A 23,157-nucleotide genomic window follows, 5' to 3' on the forward strand; every position below is an offset into this window, starting at 1 on the left:
CCCTTTCACATAGGATGTGAATTTCTTCCTACAAAAATACTTCAAATCCTCCTCAGATGTGTGTTAGGTAGCACTGCCATTTTATCAGACCAAATCTCTTCTGGAAGAGCATTTAAAACAGTGGAGGGAATCACAGTAATAATTACATCTTGTCTCTGCTTTACCTGTTTAATGAAAGAAATTTACCAATTATCTACCTTTTATCTACAGTTTATAGATAGTCAAGTTAGTTACCTAAATTTAAAGCTTCATTATTCTTAAGGAATAACTTAAGGCATGTAGTATTGCAGAAGGTCGTGTGAATATTTCAGGTTTGTAGCAGGTCAGTCTACTGAAAAGAAAAACATGATGTACAAATCAAAGGATTCTAAAATGGGTCAAAACCCACCTTATTCTCTTTCTTTTAATTTCTAAATCAGCTAATCCCAAAATAATTATTGCCTCTTGAGTGAGTGCTAGTATTGATATGTAATCACATCACATCATCCTTTTATTTTAAGGTCAGTGCAGGTTCTGTGTTTCTGTCTTGGCCTGTTCATTTTAGGTTGGTGCAGTTTGAAGCTGTCACCTTGTAAAGATTCCTTCTCCCCCTGCATTGAGAAAAGGCACGGGGTGATGTCAGCTAGTGATTTACTCTGTTCCTTTGAAAATATTAAGAAGTAATTTTGGGGAAGGTTATCTGCAGAATTCCAATTCAAACCTTTGTTTTCATGCAGTATGAATCAGCTTAATATTTGTTCCTGCAATTTGAGCAATGATAGCAAAGGTAACCATTGGTTTTGATGTACACAAATTACTCCCACTCCCAAGCACATCAGTTAGAATTCTGTGGTGGAGAGTGGATAATGAATAATACAAAATATTACTTCACTTGTAAAAGGCAAGAAGAGAAGTCTGGTATCTGATATTCTGAATGCTTAGTACTTAGTAGATACCTTACTGTATATTAGTATTTTAGTATTTTAGAAGAGAGGGAGTGAAGCTTGATTTTCACAATTTGCTTTTTGTAGCAATGTAACCATCTACCTGCTTGTTTTATTAACTTCATCAGTGCTTGAGGATTATATGTGCCATTGGTATTTTGCAGAATTTCATTTATAAAAAGACCAACTGCAGAAATTAGTGCTGCATGTATTATTTGTTTCCAGCTTTATTTGAGGTTTCTCTCCATGGAATTATTGTGCAGTGTTAGTTAAATGGTTACCTTATCTTACTTTGCTGCCTTTTTTGCTTATACCGCAATCTTTTAGCTTTTTACTTTTCCATTCTCTATCAATCAGTAGCTTTCCAATATTTATTGTTATGTTCCTGTAAATGTTTGAGTTTTACATTGAAATAGTTTTAGGGTTATGACAAAAGCATTTAGTTCAGAGAACATTTGCAATTGAAGGTTAAATGTAACATATGTCATCTGCACCTAAGCAGATTTAAAAAGCTGTTAAATTGGCACCCCTGTGTGTGCAGTAATTGAAGGTCATTTTATGACACATTTTTCCCTTTAGCTGACATTTTTTCTTTGCTTTTACTGGATAATGTGGACAGCATGGTGTTGTTGTAATGTGCCTTATTTGTACAGCTTTATTAGGGTAGTTCTAATGCAGGTATCTTAGATAGATACCTGTTAAAACTGCCCTAATAAAACTTTGGAATTTATTCATCTATCTAGATGATAGATATTCGTCTACCATCTAGATAGATTAATAAATTCCAAAGATTTAAGCTGCCTTTTCCATAAAAATCTGGGTCTGATTCCTGAGCTGAGCTAGCCAAGGGTTTTCAGACAGATTACTACTCCCAGCTGACCCTCTGTCCTTATGCAGCAAGTTAATACTCATTTTACCTAACACACCTGTATGGATGGTGTATGTGTGTATTTCACAGTCATGTATTAACAGCAAACATCAGTTTCACTTTATGTGAGTTGAAAGCTGAAAGATTTTACATCAAAATCCCAGTTGTCTTTAGCTACAAGAGAGCTACTCTTTCAGCTTCCCTAGGCAGTCCAGAAAGGCTCACTGCAATCGCATTGCAATCTGGCTGCTCTGATTGATGTGATAATGGAATTCTTGTTTGCTTGTTTGCAGTAATTCCCAGAGGTCCTCCTCAGTATCAGAACGTCTACATATGTGAATAGGAAGCTCTACATTTTTGATTAAGTGTCATGGTTTCATATTTCTACAGGCTTGGTCACTGTATTTCAGAAGTGTGAATCAGTGTTTTCCACCCTGCCACATCCATGTTGTGGAAGTTCTTTTTTGATTTTTAAAGCCTAGTTACAAGATCTTATCACACTTAAAACATGTCTCACCTTTTAAGAACATGTTTTGCAGAGGTGTTAGCAGAACTATTGAATTTGCTTTTGTCTGTAGCAAGACTAAACTCAGTTGGAACATCTAGTAGGACACAGCAATGGTGCTGTGCCCCTTAAAAGCTAAAAAATACAAGATTCACAGCTGTCTCTACAGCATCCTTTCCCATAAGTCCTTCTGATGTGTGAGGGGCCCTTCACTCAAGGTTGTTCTTCTGATGCAGACTGGTGAAGCTTTTGTTCCCCTCTAGTTCCCTTCAAGCGAGTTTTCTAAAACACAGTGCACAGCTGTTAGGACTTAAAAAAAAGAGGACTTTGTACGCAGAACAAGTTCCTTTTACATTTGACAGAATTATTAGTACTTTAAAAAGAGAACTGATAAAGCACCCCCCTGTCAGTGGGAAAGTGCGTGCCTCACATAAGTGCCTTTTTAAAAGACTGTTCTAGGAGCTGTCTTATGAGAGCATAACTAATGTGTGGACATAAGTGGTAATGTAAATGGGCACAGGAGACTGGTATGCTGCAAGTCATGTAGCTGTTGAGGATGCTCTGCAGCGTGCAGTGTGTTCCAGCTGCGCCTCCCTTGCAAAGTGCTCATGATTGAGTGGCCAGTCGGTCTGCAGTGCCTCCAGTGTTGCCACTGTAGGGCTGCACAGGAATTAGACGGAGAACTGAACATTCCTTTCCATTCTGAATCTGAAGACATTCAAGGACTTGAAGCAGGATGTTGGATGCAGGTGCAGCAAAAGGAAGAGCAAGCAGAAGTGATCCATCTGTGCTTCTGCAGCGCTCTCCTCCTCTTCTCCCTTACTCCCACCCTCTCTCTCTGTTTCTCCCCTCGCCTTTCCCTCCCCTCACCATTTTCCAATATATTTGTTTGGCATAAGTACAAAAGCATTAAAAAAAGTTGAGACTTTTTTCCTTATTATTTCAGAACATTACTGTCCTTTGAATTATTTAATCTCAGATTTCATTTAGTTCTCTCTTGTGTTAAGGACATGCAGCCATTTTTTTGTTTTCTAGTGTTTCAAGCAGTGCTTTCTAGTGCCTAGAGAAAAGAGATTGGATGCAGGATTTTGATGACTGTCAAAAATGAAAGACTAATTTTAGATGCTTACATGTAACTTCCCCTCACCTTCTGCTTCTCAAAGGTATATGTCTAAAATTTTATTATTAAAGGCTAAGTGAATAGACTCTGGTTGTTTATATCCCTTTTCCTGCACTCTCCACAAAATGTGAACATTCTTGGATAATTCAATAATGTTTCAGTTTCTCAGAGTCTCTAGTCATCTTTCCTTAAACAAGTTCCATACATGCTTGCCTTGATCACAATCCATAAATGCTTTTCTGCCTATTTTTCCCACAGGCTTATGTGCCTTTTCTAGTACCTTTATAAATACTTGTTTTTTTCTGTGTGTTCTGACATGCTTGTGTTCACTAATTAGGTGAACTTTGTATTAGGGGTTTTAATTGTTACTTCTAGAATTTGAATGCAGTGACACGGTACTGTTTGCTGCATGTTCTTGGTTTTTTTCTATTTTGCGTGGATTTTGTTTCATTTTAAAACATGCCTTATCTTTTCATTTTGCCAGATTTATTACTCGCCTAAAATTCTTCATCTAATTTCTTGCATCTGAGCTCAAACAGATTGGATTCTATTGTCTTTTTTGACACTACTGTGTATTGGAATGAATATAGCTATCCCACTTGTCTTCTTGATTTAGACAAGGTCTAAATTAACAAGTCACATTTCATTTTGAAAACATATGTTTGCAATTCTTCAGTTTTACTCCGCATATTTCCCACTTTAGTGAAGATGGAAAAGGTCTTTGTTTCCTTCTCTCAAAGATGCTTCTTGCTTTTCTCCCCATGTCTGAAGCAATTATTCCTATAGTAGTAGATATTTTCTTTTTCATCCTTTGATGTTTTATTTCTCAATTTAATCTGATTATTTTTATATGACTAAAGTAATACTCAGAATCACTTTCACCATTTGTCTTAAAAATCTGTCTTTTCATTTTGTATTTGAAGGCAGACTGTTCATGTTATGTCAGTGATCAGGTAGAAATGACAAAGAGCTTTTCTTATAAGAATTGATAACTTCATAATCAGAACTAAAGAAAATGAGCCATAGTCTGGGTCATGTTACCCTTTACTGTGAGGAGGTGAGACCCATGGAAGAGAGCTTATGCAGAGTGAACATGAACACCCAAGCTGAGGTACATCAGAATTGCTGAGAGAGCCATGGAATGAGTTGGTACCTATCCATGTCACCTCCCCAGACCTGAATTTGTGGTGGCTGACTTTGCTGTTCTTTCAGCAGCTCTTGAGTCAGACCATGTATTTCTGTCTGCTGTATTTATGTATGTATATAGTGTTGGGTGTATCTCTTACCAGTCATGTATCTCTCAGCGTTACTGTGGATGTTTTGTGGTCACAACAGCAGAAAGGCCCTGGTAATTGCATCTTGTCAGAAGTATTTCCCTTATATTCCTGTTTATATACTTCTTATTCAGAAACTCCTCCTCTGTTGGTTGTAAATACATGGCAACTGATTTAAGAAAGGATAGATTTTTCATCAGCCATGACACTGTAAATGTGTGCATTTTTCTGTTTGAGATGAGCTACTGAGTGTTCTTTATCTTCAGGCAAAGAAACAATTGCTGTCCTATTGTGTCTGTGGGTTTTTGCAAGGCTTGTCTATTTTTTTCTTTTTATGTTCTGTGTCTTCAGCTGGATTACTTCTTTCACATTCTTACCATCTATGTCCTCAAGACCTGAAGTCATCAATGTTTTGTACTAAACTTGGTGATTACTGACTCCTTAGCTATTCACTCCCCTCCTTTTTTTGCTTCTCTCCAGGATTACACTGTGCCATTCTCTGCAAGTTTCTCTTTCCTTTTTTTCATGTATATCAGAACTCTTGACAAGCTCTTGCTTCTCTTGAAACAAAAGACAGGCAGAGAAGAAAAGGGGAGTGGTTGTTGCCCTCAAGGGGATCAGCATGTATGTAGACCCTTCTGTAGGCTGGATGACAGAGGGGTCAGGGTCAGAGAAGAGGCATGAATTCCATTCAGTGGCACGAATGCCTTTGTGATGTGAGTTTAACAGGCCATCCCATCTAACTCAGCACTCATAAGGCCACACCTAGAGTACCTTGTCCAGTTCTAGGACTTTGCCTAGATAAGAGTAGGGCCAGGGGCACTTTTATCAGTGTGTATAAAAGGGTATGGCCCTAGCAGAGGCAATAGGTACAAACCAAAAGGCAGGAGCTTTCATATGGACATGAAGTAAAACTTTTTTTTAGTAAGGGCATAGGCTGCCTAAAGAGGTTGTGAGTTCTTTCTCCATCCTCAGACATACTAAAAATTAATTGATTTCTATTTCCATCTGAAGTGTGCTATTATATAGTTCAATAACATGAACATGTTAATACTTTCAGTGTCATTTTCTCAGGTCTGGCAGATGAATGAAAACTTTGTGCCTTAACTTGATAGGTTATCTGTCATGTTCTGGTACTGCCTTTGGATGTGGTTTTGTGCAGCCTGGCCTAGTGAAAGCTCTCAGGCCATGGCAGGAGGTTGGAACTTGATGATCTTTTAAGGTCCCTTCCAATCAAACCATTCTTTGATTTACTCTAGGATTTGCTGTTTGGTACTGGAAATTAGGTGGGTTATTCCATTTCTAGTTTCTAAATCAAATTTGAAAAGAAAATATGGTCATGATTATGGACAGCTCAACAGAAACATCTGTTCAGTCAACCTTTAAGCAACAACAACACCAGGGAGGCTGCACTAAATGAAATACCCTTTTCATCAAATAAATACTATTAAGTCATCATCTTCAATATTAAGCCTGGCTGGTTTAGTTCAGAAGCTGTGGAAAGAACCCAGAGGAGGGCACTAAAATTTGCATGAACCATAAAAAAGTCTGAAGAAAAATTACTGGACATGAGCTTTTTAATCTACTAGAACAAAATTAAAACTGAAAAGCATCAAATGTAATACAACCAATTGCTGTATTTCGTACAATAGACAACTAGCCCATGAAGTGTTTTGCATACTAAAAGTTAGTATTGATTGCTGCCACAGTTCAACTGATATAAATAGAAGATGATGGATGCACATATATGAGTAGTAGCCACAGTTATATCAAAGAGACTGAAATATTTATGGACATTAAAATTTCCTTTTTCAGTCTTATGCCAGCTAAACTAAATAGAAATAAAAAACTTTTATTTGACAGCTTTCCTAGTAACTGGCTATTATGTGGTCTTTCACAGGCATTATCTACATGATCTGTTCCTTACAATTATCAAGGTTAGTTCAACCTCTGCTTTGATCTGATATTTGTTACCATATGCTTCCACTCAGATATGACTAAATGCTGAAAAATACAACATCTTTGCTTAGCGCTGAGTAGTGTAGCAGAAACATTACCATCAGAAATGCAGCCATTGTTTAACAGAACTTGCAGATTTTTTGTGACAGCTACAGCTGCTTTTCCTTTTGACCCAAGTGTATTCACACTCATTCTCTATTATAGACTTGCCAACTGTTAGAGCATCCTTTTAGTTTGGTCCCATTTATCACAATCTCTTTTGAATAGTAGTTGTATAAGTGGAAAAATGACTTTTAGATAGGTAATGGCATACTTGAACAGTCAGCAGTATTCTATAGGAAATGGAGAAAGTTACTCAATTATTTTCATACTTGAAATATATGCAAGTTCACTTCAAAGTATGTTGCAGTTGGATAGAAGTTAAGTTTTATAATTGCCCTGTATTATTTAACAAGGAGAGCTCTAACTGTGGATAACTCCTTGACATAATTGGTTCTCAGGTCATTAGCCAAAGTAGTGAACAGGATAATGATTGTTTTGTATTCTTGTAAAGAATTTAGGCTTTTATAAGTGCAAGTACATCTTGTTAGTTTCTGAAGAATGTGTCAGTCAGAACATGAGCAGTCCAGAGACTAACAGGAGCACACATAGTAATAAGTTCTGTTTTACTTTGTAGTACCTCATGCTAAAATACCAGTATGGACAAACTATATGGCCTTGTAATACTAGTCTCTGCAGCCATTCAGTATTTCCCAATGAGAATTTCTGTCTCTTGGGCTTAATGAGAAACCTCTTCCACAGGGTTGTCACACTCAGCCTCAAGGGAGAAGGTATCTGCCTTGCCTTTTAACATGGCTCAGGCTATCAACTGCTAGTAAAAAAGTTGTTGATGAATAAGTTAGGGTCCTTGCAGCCATCATGAAGCATAACTGGTAACAGATACATTGAGTTTGTGTTTGAGAATGATGATTCCAGAAACTGAGTGTAGTCTAAGGTTTTAATTGTATGCAGGCAAGCTAAGCCATTGTCTAATGAGATCACAGTGTTTCCAAAGGTCACTCTGTCCAAGTGAGGGGCTCTTCCAGATACAAATCACGGGCTGTTATGTTAGACTGCATAGAGTGACTCACTGGAAGGGCATGAAAAGGTTAGAAGCCTGGAAGCTAGAATACGAGAACTGACTCTTGAGCACCCTTTCTTTGAAATTGGAGGTTGACAACTGGTCAGAAGTTAAGTATCTGCAAGAACACTTTTAGGTTTTTTTTTAATGATATTGTAATAGATGGCAATTTCTTACACCATCTTGACATAGAAAACATGGCAAAAAAGGAAAATTTATCTCATCTTCTTTACACTAAGGCAAAATCAACATCTGCTTTTCTTTTATATTGGCTAAAACTTTTTCTGACTGTTCAGTGGTGGATAATTCACAGCCTCTCCCAAGGAAATCTAGTGCTTCATTGTTTTCACTGATAGAAAGCTTTTTCCTCAGGGTCTGATCTGAATCTCTCTTGTTGCAATTCTGACTGGTACTCTTTGCTCTTTTTGGCATGTACATGTAGAGTGTGGAGATTGCTGTGTTCCTGTTTCTTTTTCTTGAGAAAAAGCCCATAATAATGCAGTCTTTGTAGACCTAGGGCCTTAAGTCTGTTCTTAGCCTCATTTATCTCCTTTGCATTTTGTATGGTTTCTGAGTTGCATCAGTCAGAATTTAATGTATTGCTGCAGCTCAGCTGGTAACACCAAGGAACGCAAAACTAATTTCTCTGCTTTTGCACAGTACTCCTGTTTCTAACTTAGAGTTGTGTTCACCTTCTTTGCAGTTGCAAGGTCAACTTATATTCAGTTTGTGAACAATTCATCAATACAAGTACTCTTTTAAAGAATCATTGCATAGACACTTAATTTCCTCATTTTGCATTTCTCTAGTTCTGTGTTATACAAGAGTGTCAAACTTTGCATTTGCCACTATTGCAATGCCCTGCTTATCCCTGTTGTTTCCAAAGTAATTCACAAAACCATCAAAAGAATTCTGATGCTCTCTGTACATGCTCTCTGACTGATAGTATTTTCAAATTACTTCCATCTTTTTATCATGCCTCTGAATACACAGACTCCCAGTTGATAATAAATAAACAATAGTTCCCTAAGTAGAGGTCTGAGTAGTTCTTTGGTGACCTAATTGCAATTTATATATCCTGGCATTGCTTGAGAAAATGTTAAGCAACACTGCATTGTTATGATCAAGATACACAACTTGTGCTGCTTCTCTTCTATCACAAGGCCATTTATTCTGTCAGAGAGAAAATAGACTGATCTGATGTAACCTTCTCTTGAAAAATCTACATTAGCTGTAGCTCAACTCTTGGTTAATTTTCAGGCAGTTGTGTAAGGTGTGATATTTACATGGGTTAGTGGTGGGCTTGGCAGTGCTGGGTTAATGGTTGGACTCAATGGTGTTACAGGTCTTTTCCAACCTAAGTGATCCAATGATTCTATCTTGTGCTTTAACCATTGCACATATTTTCCAAAGCATGAAGACAGAGGGAAGAAGCAAGGTATTTAAACACAGGTTTCTTGGGTCAGCTGAGAGGCTAACACCTAACTTCTTCAAAATGTTTAAAGGGCCATAGATTCTAGGTTGTGTCTGCTCAGAATGTGTCCACATCAGTATCTTAGGGCAGCCTAGAGTGTCACAAAAAAGAATGGATTGTCTGTTCATAGGCCATGGAGTTCTGAAGCTGGCTAAGTCTGTAAGTCCTCAGCTCTTCCTATTCCCTTCTTTAGACAGAGGTGATACATATATGCTATATATGTATAACTAGCATATATAAGTTTGTATTTGTACTCATCATTTCTTCAAAATTTGTCTTTTAACAGTTCTGAAATAGATTCCTATGTGGACATTTAACAGGCTACACTATCAAGCCCAGATCATTTGAATGCATTTAAGTAATATTTGTTGAGCTCCTTGCCTGTTCAAGATCAGTTCTGACCCTTTTGCTTTTTGTTGCTGGTATTAATTGTATTAAGCACCTCAACCCAGTAGATTTGTGGTGAAGGTTCATGCAAAGAAAGAGGAAGTTTTAACATTAGCTTTGTCTCTGTATTCCTCTAGTATTCCCCAGTGTTGCACAGTGTACTTTTTCTTTCATCCTCTTCTTGCCTTTAATGTACTTACACAATTATTTCTTCTGGAGTTTGATGTGTCCCTTTCCAACTGTGTCTAATTTTGGCCCATTATACCATGTTCTGCTGTGGTATTCTTCCTTAGTAAGTTGACCTCGTTTCCATTCTCTACATGCTGTGAGATCAACAGTGAGATCCTAACTAAGACAATGTGGTCTTATTGTACAATCCCCATTACTCCTTTGCAGGAGGCTTTGCACTCCATGTGGTCAGCATTGTTTATTTCAAGAACTGTGACAGTTTTTTTTTTAACTCCTTTTTCACTAGCACCATGTTCTTCAGGATTCTTCCAACTAATTCTGCATTTAGGGAAGAATGCCTATTTTGTCATTTCTTTCTTTTCTTCTTTTTTCACAAACAAGCCTAATCTTTTATATTACTATCAGTCATGAATTATCAATAATCATCTTGCCACTTAAGTCAAAAATGTCAATTGTCAGCTAAATCTTCCAAGTCCTCCTACATACCATTTGCAGTTCTTGCACTAGTGTTCAACCATCAAAGACTGAAATAAATGTACCACTTCCATCACGTTATCCTCTTCTTTAACCCCCCGTTTTATAAATAAATTTATTTTGGTACTGGATCACAGAACAGGATTTATTTGAATTTGATTTGCCCATCATATTGGGCTGTGTATATAACATTCAAATTCTGAAGAATCAAGCAGGTCTGTCTATAGAGCATGTTTATTTTCTCCACAAGGGATGTTTGAAATCACTGTTTACCTATTGCCATATTGCCAAACCTTCTTGGGGCATCACCATGTGTTGAAAATGACAAAGCCATTCTGCCTTTAGCATCTATTAAACCACCACTTCATTATCAGTATATGTCTATCACTGCTGATAAAAATATCAACAGATCCCTAGGTTCTGATGAATCCTACAGCCTCCTTGTCACTTCTGATCCACTCAGTCTGATGTCTGGATATATTCTTAAGGTAAAGGTGGTGGGACATCATAAACAGTGAAAATTGTAGTTTTTGCACATGTCATACCTACCAACACCTTCCTGAGGCTCATCACACAGTCTCTGTTGTCCTCATTCCCTCATTTCAGATGTAGGTCAAGTCAATACTTGAGCATAAAGCTCTGCAACGTGTCTGCCTTCAGACAGAATGTCAGTCACTAAAATTGCTGTATCTTCAGATGCTCCATCTGCACTGTACAATAATCACAGGTCAGTGAAATGCTGGTGCCCAGCGCTAGAGAATCAAATTTGTTACAAATTCATGTTACAAAACAGCAGTGGTGTCTCTTTGCACACATAAATAAAATGTTATGTTTCCTGTGTGTGATATAAATGCTCCTGAATTTTTCATTTGTAATATTTTAGAATCTTTAATGCAAAAGTATCAAAATGTATTTTCTCATATCTTCCATCTTTTGTAGATACCTTTGGGAAAGTATGTGAATTATGGGATTGTTCCCCCAGATAAAATATAGGGTTAGTAGCAATTTTTAGAAAGGGTATAAAAAATGAGTGGTACTGGACCCTTCATTTAGATGAATCTTCACTTCCTTTCCTGATTTTTTGATTGCTTTTGTATTTGTATTTTTGGTTGGTTAGTTTTGGTTTTGTTTGGTATATTTGTTGTAAGGCTGAGAGAATTAGGATGACTGGTCCTGTGAAAAAGATGGGGGAAAACTTTATTGCAGAGCCTGTTGCTGTGGGACTGAGGGGTAATGGTTTTAAACTGGAGGAGGGTTGATTCAGATTAGATATAAAGAAGAAAGGTTTTTATGAAGAAACCTGGAAGAGGTTGCCCCTGGAGGTGGTAGGTGCCTCATGCTGGAAACTTTCAGTCAGTTTGGATGAGGCTCTGGGACACCTGATGGTGAATATGTCCCTCTGATAGTTCACTGTGTCCCTGCTCATTGCAGAGGGGTTGGACTAGATGATCCCTAAAAGGTTCCTTCCAACTCAAACTATTTTATGATTCTAGTCAAATGGCATGATATTCACACATAAGCTTCCATGTAAGAAACATGGTATACTACACAAGAACTGTGTACAGTGGATCATTGGAAATTTTATAAATATATTAGGAGAATCTTGAGTCATTTGAAAGAGATATAGAAATAATAAATTGACTAATTCCTTGTCTTTCTAGCCAAAATCAGATAGCCTACCAGTATACACTTATGCAGTAATTGCTGTATACTTATTAAACACCAATGTGCATCTTCAGGTTGAGCTAAAAAAACAACCCCTGCCTTATCTTCAGAAGAGAATTTTCAGTGGAACTTGGAGGAAAATAATTGAAGTAGTTGTTCTAGAAAGGTTACTCAGTTTGTTCTGATAAGAGTGTTTGACATCTGCTTTGTAATGCAAATTGATGCTGGGTTTTAAAAGATATGTTTTGGGGTTGGGTGGTTTTTTGTTTGCTTTCCATAAAATGAGGAACTTTCAAAAGCCATTGTGAATTCAGCATGAAAGTATTAATTAGAAAACATAATTCTAGCATTGTGCTTAATCAGAAAAACCCAGAAATTTAAAGCCCAACAGAATGAAACATGAATTTTCCAAGAAATGTTTGTTGTTCCAGCTCATTAACACACTGTCTCTGTTGGACAGCATTTTTTAAATACCATAAAAATTAACAGTGTATTTAAGAACTGCTTTATTGGCATGTTTCTCCAAATTCTAATTTAAAGCTGGTGGTTAATTGTGCTGTCTCTATCATCAGGGCTTAGAGAAGTGAATTGTGGTGGTTTGACCAGGAAGGAGTGGGAATTCTGGGAAGCTGTGGTCAAACCAATGAAGGTTTTGGGTTTGAGACTGGCACCCGGTGTAGCCAGTGGGGTTTGGACACACCTCCGAGAATACACAGGGGTTAAAAGCAGGGCACTGCCCTTGGCACTCTCTCTTTGGGACATCGCGGCGAAGAGGTCAGATCTCTTCCCCCGTCCAGCCTTGCTGCTGGGCGGGGGAGGGGCAGCCATGCGGTAGGCCCGGGGCCTGGACAGAGATGGGGGTTGAGGGGGCTTCGAGGATGGAAGGGTGGAAGATCCCAGGGAGTCAGCCCTCGGGCAGCCATTTCCCCCCAGGAGAGAGAGAGAGAGAGAGAGAGGAGAGCCGGCGTCTGAATGTGATAGCAGCCGCCCAGGAGGAGAAAGGGGAGGGAAGGGCGCAGCCTGGCCGGTGGAGCAGCAGCACCTGTGGGAGTACCAGCATTCTACCAGCATTCTGAGATAGACAGAGACTGAAAACTTTTAACCCTTTCTTTCATGATTGGGGCCTTGCAAAAATGCTAATCCTCCTCGAAGCTGAATAAGAAGGGAGATAAGAGATGAGATGAGACAAGGACCTGGCCCGAAGAACGTGGAGATGATTGGATGGGGAGAGATGATTTGGAGTGGCCTTTTGGCTGGACTTTTCTTGTGGCCATGGACTCAGTTGTTCCTGTGACACAGACTGCATTTAGGGGGAGGCAGTGCCTCAAAACCAGGAGGGTTCATTCGTGAGGACCCCCCGGCCCCAGGGGGTTGGAAAAATATGGGGGGGACAGATGTCCCAAAGCAGAGACTGTGCCTTTTTGGAGTGAGACAAGGCATCCTTGAAAGACAACCCTAAAAGCAGCTCTGGCCATGTCTCAGTGGTGAGAGCACTGGGCATGGAAGGAAGATGTCACAAGCGGCAAAAGGACTTTTTTTCCGGGCGGTGCCGAAGTGACAAGGAAGCACACGAGGTTTCAGTGTGTTTCCAGGGGAAGCCTATGGAACAAGAAGGACTCCTTTCCTCTTCATGAACTGCAGTTTGAGTATACTAAAGTGTCGTGCCGGGCTGGGCAGTTGGTGTTTTGGGAGAATGTATTGGATTGGGAAAGTCAGGTAGTGGGGAGGGGGAAAGTGGTTTTTTTTGTAAGGTTTTCAATTTTTTTTTTTCTTTTCCTTATAGTCTTTCCCTATTTTCCTGTAGTTTAAGTAATAAAGTGTTCTTTATGTTTAAGTTGGAGCCTGTTTTGCTTATTCCTGGTCACATCTCACAGCAGACACCAGGGTGAGGCATTTTCATGGGGGGCACTGGCTCTGTGCCAGGCTCAAACCATGACATGAATAGACTCCATGGCTTCAAAATTTCCACTTTAACTTGTTTGATTCAGGTGAAAATGCATTCTCCAAGTGAAGTACGAAAATATTTCAGTGGAGGTTGTTAGCTAACATTATGAAAGGATGACCTCTTAGTCCTTCAAAGTTTAACAGAGCATAAAAGATGTTAGCCTGATTTCACATGACTAGGGTATTGAGAAAAAGCATAAAACATCTTTTTTAGTTTTGTTGTTTCTGAGGGACTTCTTCAAAACAACTAGACATAAAATTACTTGGGTTTTGTCTGTTCCAACTTGTTCAAACTGTTTTTCGCTGTGTAGAAATCTTTAAATGAACTGAAAATGGCTAAATTATTGAACTTTTTGTTAACTTAGTTTGGGTGGTAGTATCTGCTGTCTGCATAGTGCTTTATTCTTTCTATAACATTTCCAAAATTTCTGTTTCATTTGCTTTATCTCTTTGGCCATTATGAGTTTCTTTAACATTTTTGTCCTCATCCTTTTCTCTTTGAGCTTTTTCTGGTTGAATAAATCCTTCCTGTTCCGTTCTCAGCAAGTATTTTCTTTGATCTCAAATTCCTAAGCAAGTTGGGCGAAGTCACTGGGGCTGCACAACTCTTTATTTCTTCCATTTTTGATAATAGTGTCCATATGTGTACCAAGTCTAGATAATGACATCTGCTTTCATACTCTCTACAATATTTAAGCCTGATTCTTTCATGTCATGTTAAAATAGATCATTGTAATCTTCTCCTCTAATTAATTCGTGCATTTCACGTTCTGTATCATTAGATGTTCCTGTGTTTAGATTTTGGTTGTTCTAGCTACATAAATCTTCCATGAATTCTGTAGACCTGTGAACAAAGGTCTCTGAAAAGGCCCTCCCCTGCCAGTTAGTCAGAGGCAATGACTACCATGCAGTCAGTCAGTGACTTCATGTTTAGTTTGTTGTTCTTACATTTCTTAACCTAAGCATCTTACACATCATCTTTTCACTCTTGTGGACATAGTGCCCCAATATTTGTAAGCTGCTGCTGTTCATGCCTAAAATGGTCAGCAAAGTGTGCATCTGGTTTTTTATACAGTTTACAAATGGACTGTTATTCTATTGTTAGCTGACCTATAATATTTTCTCTTAGGTAATCAACATAATTCTCCCTTTTTGCTATTCTTTTGGGAGTTTTTTTCCCCTTCCTTTTTTTCTTTTACAGATGCTTACTACTTGGCATTTTTTCTGGTCCACAAGAACTAATGACCTTTACCCATGACCTTGCTAACACTTCCTCCTTTCTGTTCTGAGGTTCCAGCCTATGCTTTTTTCTCAGGTGAACTAGATCACATTTGAATTTGTTTGGACCTTTTCATAGCATTTAGCTTGGGATTCACAGTTTCTTTTTGAAACTTTGTTAGGAAATTCTTACCCAGAAACTTGGCACTTTTTTTCTGAAGTATATTAGCCAACAAAAATAAAAGGTGGGGTAACTCTTCCTGCAAAGCTTGATTTTCTCCTGTCCTTGCAACAACTGGGTTACAATGAAGCTAATACTGTTCTTCTTGTATTCACATGGTAATATAACTTGGCAGTCTTTATAATGCTCTTCATTTATGCAGTCTGGTGAAATAGCTCAATCACACTTGGCTGCAGTTTCAAATTATGTTTAATGCAATCTGATAGTGGATTGCTGCTGACAAGTGGCAATCTCTTTCCACCTATTGTGGTACATTTCAGCTTTGCATGAAATCTAATAGAGGTGTGACCTTAGAATAAGTTGGATAATTTTGCTCATTTAACAGAAAGTTATTGTCCACAAATCATTACTTTCCTATGAGATCTTTTCATGTGGCTGATGATATGGCTACACTGTTTGTCATCAGTTGAGCCATGGAGTTTCAGGAGGCCCATATCTTTGAGCCTGCAGTTAAATGTGGTTAAATATTATTAGAATTTAATGTCTGTATGACTATTTTTTGCAAAACACTGCCAGGCTTAGAGAAAAAAAATCTTGAATTTAATGAAGATTGGAGTAGAAAATATATTGGCAAGTGAGTGTTTCCATTTCATCTCCTTTTATGTTGAAACTTAAGGTAGCTTCAGCACCATTCTTAGAGGAACAAAGCATTGTTTGTTTAGTAAGTTGTGATTCTTTTCTTTGTGACATTGCATCTCACCTTTCTAGGAAATTGTGTAAGTGCTGGTTTTGACCCTATACTGGTTTGTTTGTTCAAGTGCAAGAGGGACTGGTATTTAAAAATCCCTGTTTAATGTATTAATTGTGCAATATAAGTATTTCTGGCAAAATTCATTTGTGCAGGAAGAGGATAAAGTGTCATAGTAGTTTGATTCATACAATAAGTACACGCTCTTTATCACCTTTCTCACCTCACTGGTTTTATTATCTTGGTCCTTCTGCTGCATGTTTCACTGTATCTTTCAGTTTTCTTCTAGTTTCAGCATTAGTCATAGCCTACCTGTAATTAATATGCATGTGTTCCATAACCCACATCATGAGATGTATAGAAACCTTACATATCCAACCCACTTAAATCCAACTTCTGTGACATGTTGGCAAAACAATGCCATGTAGCAGGAAAGCACAGGCAGCAGTTCTGTAAGTTCATATCCTGTGAGGAACTCTGTACCACACACATATTATTTCCTTACTATAATCAAATGCCTTTAGCAATGCCTGTTTTTCAGAGTCCATGCTAATTGCTGTTTCTCTGGTTACTACTTAACATCTTTCTGATTTACTTCTCTGAGATAATTGTGGGACAGGATGTCAGCTAGGCTATGAGTAAATTAACAAAGACTTCTTGAAATAGGGCCTCTATTATTAGTGAAATATAGAGCTCCATGAGGTAACTGCATCGAAATATCATTCAGTATTTCTGGCATGCCTATGTCTTTCTGGCTCTTGTTTGAAACAGGCACTGAGAACTAGGGGATATTACTTAGCTAAATCATCTGCTAATATGCTGGAAAATGTGCTGGATTTCACTGCTAGATTACAAATAGTGTTGTCAAACATTTATCTCTTACTTACCTGGAAGGATGTGAAATAGTGAGAGTGCTTGTTCTAGCAACATTACCTCTGCTGCTGTTTCCTTTCTTTTTAATTTGCTACTTTTTTTACTGTCTTTTTATTATGCTAAAGCTGATACCCACTGCTAATTTGTTTCATATAAATACTTTTTTCAATTATAATTCTTTTGGAAACAGAAATATCCTCACAAGCCTGAAAATATACACTAAGTTTTGTGGTAAAAGACAGCTCAACAGTCAGATTGCTTTTAAAAATTATTGTAGAAAATATTGTGATTAAGACTTTTAATGTTGTCTGATCACTGCATATTTGACAGATGAAGAAAACACAAATAATTCTAATGTTCTTTCACAGATTTCACTTTTGATGCCTATAAAATTATGCGTAGAGCTGTTTTCAGTTTCACTTATGAGTTTATATCAGTTCTTTTGTTAAGAAATGCCTGTCATCCACTCTTTGGTCAATACAGCTTATTAGCTAACACGAGTATTAGGTTTATTTAGAAACACCGAAGTTACTGTCTTCAATGCATTTAATTAATTTGTTTTGCACCATATTATAGGCAAATGCACAAGTACAATAATGATCTTGATTTTTGATTGCGTACAATGCCTCTAGACATAGTCTCAAGACAGGGCTGTGATTAAAGCACATCAATCAGTTGCAAACTGAGTTATCATCAGTAACACTTATGACTGAAGAGAGCACATTGATGCTGGATTGGTTCACTCCCATTTACAGTAACGACTAGCATGAAAATGCTGTTTTAGTAGTAGTCATTTTGTGTTCTTCCCACTGCCTACACTTCCCCCATTTCCCCTAACTGAAACTGTGTTTTGATGTGATCTTAGCTGGCGCTGTTTCTGACGCTGTCTTCTAATACCACGGCTTATTTTCTAGATGGGGAGCGATGGAGTTTTGCGCCTCAGTAGCTCCGCTCTAAATAACGAGTTCTTCGCGTACGCGGCGCAAGGGTGGAAACAGCGGCTGGCAGAAGGTAACTCTCTGCTTGCTCTCAGGTCTGCCCAAGGTTAATTGTTTTTATGAAGAGTGTCTCTTTTTTCTACATTTGAGGAATACTTTTAGAATAGAAACTGTAATAGACCAGTAATTCAGCAAAAGAGAAATTGCTGATTCCGTTTTGAATTTAGAGTACATTTTTGCAGCTTGCTGTGGCAGCTTATTTTGACAGTCAAAAAAAACCCAAGTATTTTCATCACTGTCAGCCTTGGAAACATGAATGCATGCAACTAAACCCTGCCAATATACCCTTGAAATACTGATTATATATGGTAAATTAAATCTTTCTATGTCACTCTCCCTTTTAATTTTCATTAATTTCTTTTGGAATTGTTGTATGATTGTATCAGAAAACACTGTATGTCATCTTTGTATTTACAGTTTATAATTATCCATATTAAATTAATCCTTGACAACTTTTATTCAATATGTTAGTATTTGTTTTTTAGGAGAATTTACACCAGAAATGCAGTTGCGCATCAGACAAGAGATTGAAAAGGAAAAGAAAACAGAACCTTGGAAAGAAAAATTCTTTGAAAGGTTTTATGGTGAAAAGTAAGTACTGAAGCAAAGAAAAGGATTTTTTTATATTTTCTTTTAGGAGGAAATGAAAATATAATTCTATGCTTCACATAGCACAGTCATGTGCTGTAAAACTTAATAAAGCAGTTATCAAGAGCAGTCATTCCCCAATATAAGAAGTTGTGGGTAGAATTATAGTCGTGTGTCTGCACTTGCATTACAATTGCATTTTTAAAGAGTCATAAGTCATCCATAAAAATTCATTCCAAAGAGAGCTTAAGACACAAGCATGTGAATATTTTTTAATTATCTTTTAAAAGATAGCATTAGGGCAATTCCTCCCTCCTGCAAACTATAAATACAGCTTCTACAGTTGAGAAGACCAGTAGCAATATTTCTGTAATATTTTTAAATTTGTTTTATTTTTTCTAAGCTAGTTGCAGAGTCACTGGAATCAAATAGTCTTGGATTTTTTTACTGAGATGTCCCATTGGCCTGAGAAGAATATATGACATAGAAAAAATGTTAGCTAGACACAAATGAAAGTGACAATGACTAGTTTAATTTTAGAAGTGAGATGGAAAGAATAAATAAACACTTTTAATTGACTAAAATTAAATATAGTATCACTCCAGGTGCACAACTGGGGTGAGTCAGCACAATTTCATTGATGATGGTGATGCAGCAATGGCATTCTTCAGCAGCTGAGGATTCAGTGTTTATCTTCATTTGTTTAAAAAAAAATTAAGGAGATTCACATCTTAAAATCCAAGATTTTTCCTTTTAGAAATTATTTTTAAAAGCTAATTCATCAATACTTAGAATTATATCTCTGTTTTTAAAAATACTAAGAATTTATTAGAAAGTATAAACTAGCTATTTAACAATTACTGATTTTTTCTTTTTATTTTTAAGTGTTTTTAATTATATCCCAGAACCACAGAGTGGTAAGGTTGGAAGGGATCACAGTTGCTCATCTGGTCCAAGCTTCCTGCTCAAACAGGATCATCTCAGAGCACATGGCAGAGGATTGTATTCAGGCAGTTTTCCAGTGAGAGAGACTCCACACTCTCTGGCCAATCTGTTCCAGTGCTCAATCACTGCATAGTGAAGTTCTTCCTCACATTCAGGTGGAATTTCCTGTGCCTCAGTTTCTGCCCATTGCCTGGGAAGAGCCTGACCCCATTCTCTTGACACTCTCCCTTTGGGCACTTACAGAAATTGATGAGGTCTCCTTTCAGTTGCCTCTTCTCAAGGCTGAACAGACCCAGCTCCCTCAGCCTGTCCTCCTAAGAGAGATGCAACAGCCCCTCAATCACCTTTGTTGCCCTCCACTGGACCATCTCGAGAAGCTCCATGTCTCTCTTGTACCAAGGAGCCAGAACTGGATACAGCACTCCACCTGTGGCCTCACCCGGGCACAGCAGAGAGGCAGGAGCACCTCCCCAACCTGCTGGAACGCTCTTTGTAATGCTTCCAGAATACCCATGGCCGTCTTGGCCCCAGGGGCATTGCTGGCTCATGGACAGCTCATTGTCCACCAGGAACCCAGGTCCTTCTCTGCAGAGCTGCTTCCCAGTAGGTCAGCCCCCAGCCTGTGCTGGTGCCAGAGTTATTCCTCCCCAGATGCAGGACCCTGCCCATCTTTCCCACCTGTCAGGGTCCTTCTGAAGGGCTGCACAGGCTCTGGTGTATTGACCACTCATCCCAGCTTTGTACTGTCAGTGAACTTGCTGAGGAGGCGTCTACCCCTTCATCCAATTCTTTGATGAGTAAGTTAAACAATATTGGGCCCAGTGTTGAACCTTGGGGGACACCACTAGTGATGGGCCTCCAAATACAGCCTGTGCCACTCATTACAACCTGCTGGGATTCAGTCAGTTCTCTATCTATCTCACTGTGCTCAATCAAATGTATGCGTTACACTTAGCAGAAAAATTGTTCAATGGGAAGCATCATTACATAAATTGTCTTAGTTTTGCTGTCAGATATTTTTCACTTAAGAAATCCAGGGCACAGGGAATCCTTCATATAATTGATTATCTTAAAGATTAACTAAAATGTTTCTGTAGTAACAGTACTACTTCTCACAATCATCTGTCTTGGAACACTGGGAAATGTAGTGAAAATGAGGCAAGAAATGGACACATCCATTTTAGTATTTTTTTTTGTGCATCATTGCTAGATACTTTCCCCCCAGTGTATTTTTTCTACAGCACCTTGTCTTTACATATAATGGAAATTCTAGGCTCTAATGTGTCAGACTGTCTTATTGTAAAGTGCTTAATTTCTTAGTCAAGAGCTTTGAGACTTCAGTTTAGTCCAGATGTTGATCCTTTTAGTATCAAAAAATACTAGTTAGGTTTTCAGATAAAGAACATAATGGCTTTTCATTATGCATGTCAATAGAAGAGTTGGTGACTAACCTTTCATGGAGGAAGGGGCTGTGTAAGATCCTGGTATAGAGCCTTCCACAAGAAGTACAAGTTTATTACCAGCAGTGCAGGAGTTCTTCAGTCAAAAATTGCTGTCACATGCACAGAGAATGATGCTCATAATTCTGCAGAGCCAGCAGTCCTGCTGTGCTGGCTGAATGCTGGATACCATGGTGCTTGGCAGATAATTGCTCAGTTTGTGATGAGACATGTCATTTGGTTTCTTAGGTTTCTGACATCAACATTGTTATGCAAAATGTCATATTCCACATCATTTCCATTTTGACTGAAGTATTGAATCTGGTCCTCCCTGCCCTATCCCCTGCTTGCACTGTTTCACTTGCATTCTTCTGCTTGGCCGTCATGTAGGCAGATGTACTTTGCTCACTTAATGCTTTTCCTCATTGTTTACTCACTGACTGGTAGCTTTTGCTGTAGATTCCACCTTGTGTTGGTTCATGGGGCAGTCCTGTGCCAGGACAAGAGCTGGACTCAGTGATCTTGTGGATCCTTTTCAACTCAGGATATGCTGCGGCTCCGTGATTCCCTTACCTTTTTTCACTTTGGTTTTTAAACTAGCTTTTAGTATGATTGGGCTGTGTCTCTTTTCAGCCATGTTGATTTGACTGAACTAGCAGAATTTGTAAGCTTCCCCGAGCTGTTTCTCACATTCACTATCTGCAAAATGAATCTGTCTTGCAGGCTAACTTGCACACTTTACAGAGTAGTATTTTTGCTCTGACTGAAGTGAATTTGATCTTCTAATATTCCATAAGTAAATTCAAGTTTCACCTTCTACTTAGGGAAGGACTATTAATAGATGCAGAATCTCTGTAAGCATTTTTATGCACTCCAGTTGATAGCAATCAAAGACTTTAGGGTGCCTTTTTCCTGTTAGCTCTCAGCATTGCATCTTTTGCTTCCTCTTTTCTGTACCCAGGCTGTTTATCGTGGCACTGTCAGTTGCAGTTTGCTTCTATCCATTTTTGTTCTTTTTTCCACGTTCTCATATTTGTTCATTTTTCCCCTCTCTGACTTTTTTCAAAATACAAAATATTATTCTGCACTCATTTATCTAGGATCAGCTGATGCATCTTGCTAGAAATTCACATTCTTCTGGCTTGTTGCCCCAAGATGGCAAGGGTTATACTGTATTATGTCATTATCTCTTTTCTCACTTTTGAGAGTAACATGTCAGGATAGTACTATCAGCTAGATCAAAGCTTTAATTTTGGGTAGACCTCCTCCAAATTTTATTGCTGATTTAATCCTTTTCTTACTTTGATTCTTCCCCCTGCCCCCCCCCCCACTACTATTTATCGCAGCACTAGGATATCAGCATTCATATATCCTTGAGTAGCTTTTTGGAGTTTTTTTACTGGATGACTGAGTGCCCTTACTTTACCAGTTGAATCCTGTCCTTAGCACTTTCATTGAAATCTGCTTGCTGCTGCACTCATATTTTTTGTGCTGTTTTGCAAACTTGGGGTGTCTTAAGGGAAAAGACAGATCAGCTGTTTATTTTGCAATCTGAGATTGCTTTAAACATGCTGATCTTGAGCCTTCTTTAGAAAGCCTTTTTCTTCAGTGTCTTCTTCAACATAGTAATATTTCCAATACTGAAAAAAATTATTAAGATTCAGTACGTGTTCTGCTGGCCTTAATCTGCTTTATCTTATTTCCCTTACAGTTCTTTATCTTCAATATGTTAGAAGAATGTGTGTATTTGTGTAGTGTCCATGTGACAGTTTCATTCACCTTTACCCTGTCCTTCATTCCTTTGCTGATTTTCAATCCATGAAGATAACCATCAAGCAGTATCTTTTCATGATGTAAACCAGCTAGAGAAAATGGACCATTGATTCAGTTTTCAGTGATGGAGTGGATTTTTTTTTCCTTTCCCATTTTCCTGACACAACTTTGTCTCCTTAACACAAGGAATTCTAGAGGAAGTTACTTACTTATCAAAACCCTGGTAAACTAAATTTTACTCACCTAAACTTACAACCTGAACTTGAGCCACTTATTGTCTATACAGAAGAAAGACACATCTTCTGAAATGAATTCAGTGTGGGAATTGTGAATTTGCTGCTCTGAATTGCTCTCTAGAGGATCCTTCCTCAGCGTATCGACGGCAAAGGGAGACTTTGTTCATTATTAGTGTCTAGTTGTAGGCAAATTCTAATAATTAAGTGTGCTTTTTGGGATGCCAGTTCCAGGCTGGGTTGGTTTGGGGTTTTTTTC

At 38.2% G+C, this 23,157-nt stretch overlaps 1 protein-coding gene across 4 annotated transcripts in view; it reads left to right on the forward strand.

Annotated features, from left to right (window-relative positions):
- Positions 1 to 23,157, forward strand: part of ASXL3 (ASXL transcriptional regulator 3) — a 128,860-nt gene that overhangs the window by 91,637 nt on the left and 14,066 nt on the right. For all 4 annotated transcript variants that reach the window (XM_064706041.1, XM_064706038.1, XM_064706039.1 and 1 more), the window contains 2 exons: positions 17,837 to 17,933; positions 18,406 to 18,511. In XM_064706041.1, the coding sequence (XP_064562111.1) occupies positions 17,837 to 17,933; positions 18,406 to 18,511 (203 nt within the window). The remainder of the gene's footprint in view (positions 1 to 17,836; positions 17,934 to 18,405; positions 18,512 to 23,157) is intronic.

Source organism: Zonotrichia leucophrys, chromosome 2, assembly GCF_028769735.1.
Source record: "Zonotrichia leucophrys gambelii isolate GWCS_2022_RI chromosome 2, RI_Zleu_2.0, whole genome shotgun sequence".
Taxonomy (NCBI): Eukaryota; Metazoa; Chordata; class Aves; order Passeriformes; family Passerellidae; genus Zonotrichia; species Zonotrichia leucophrys.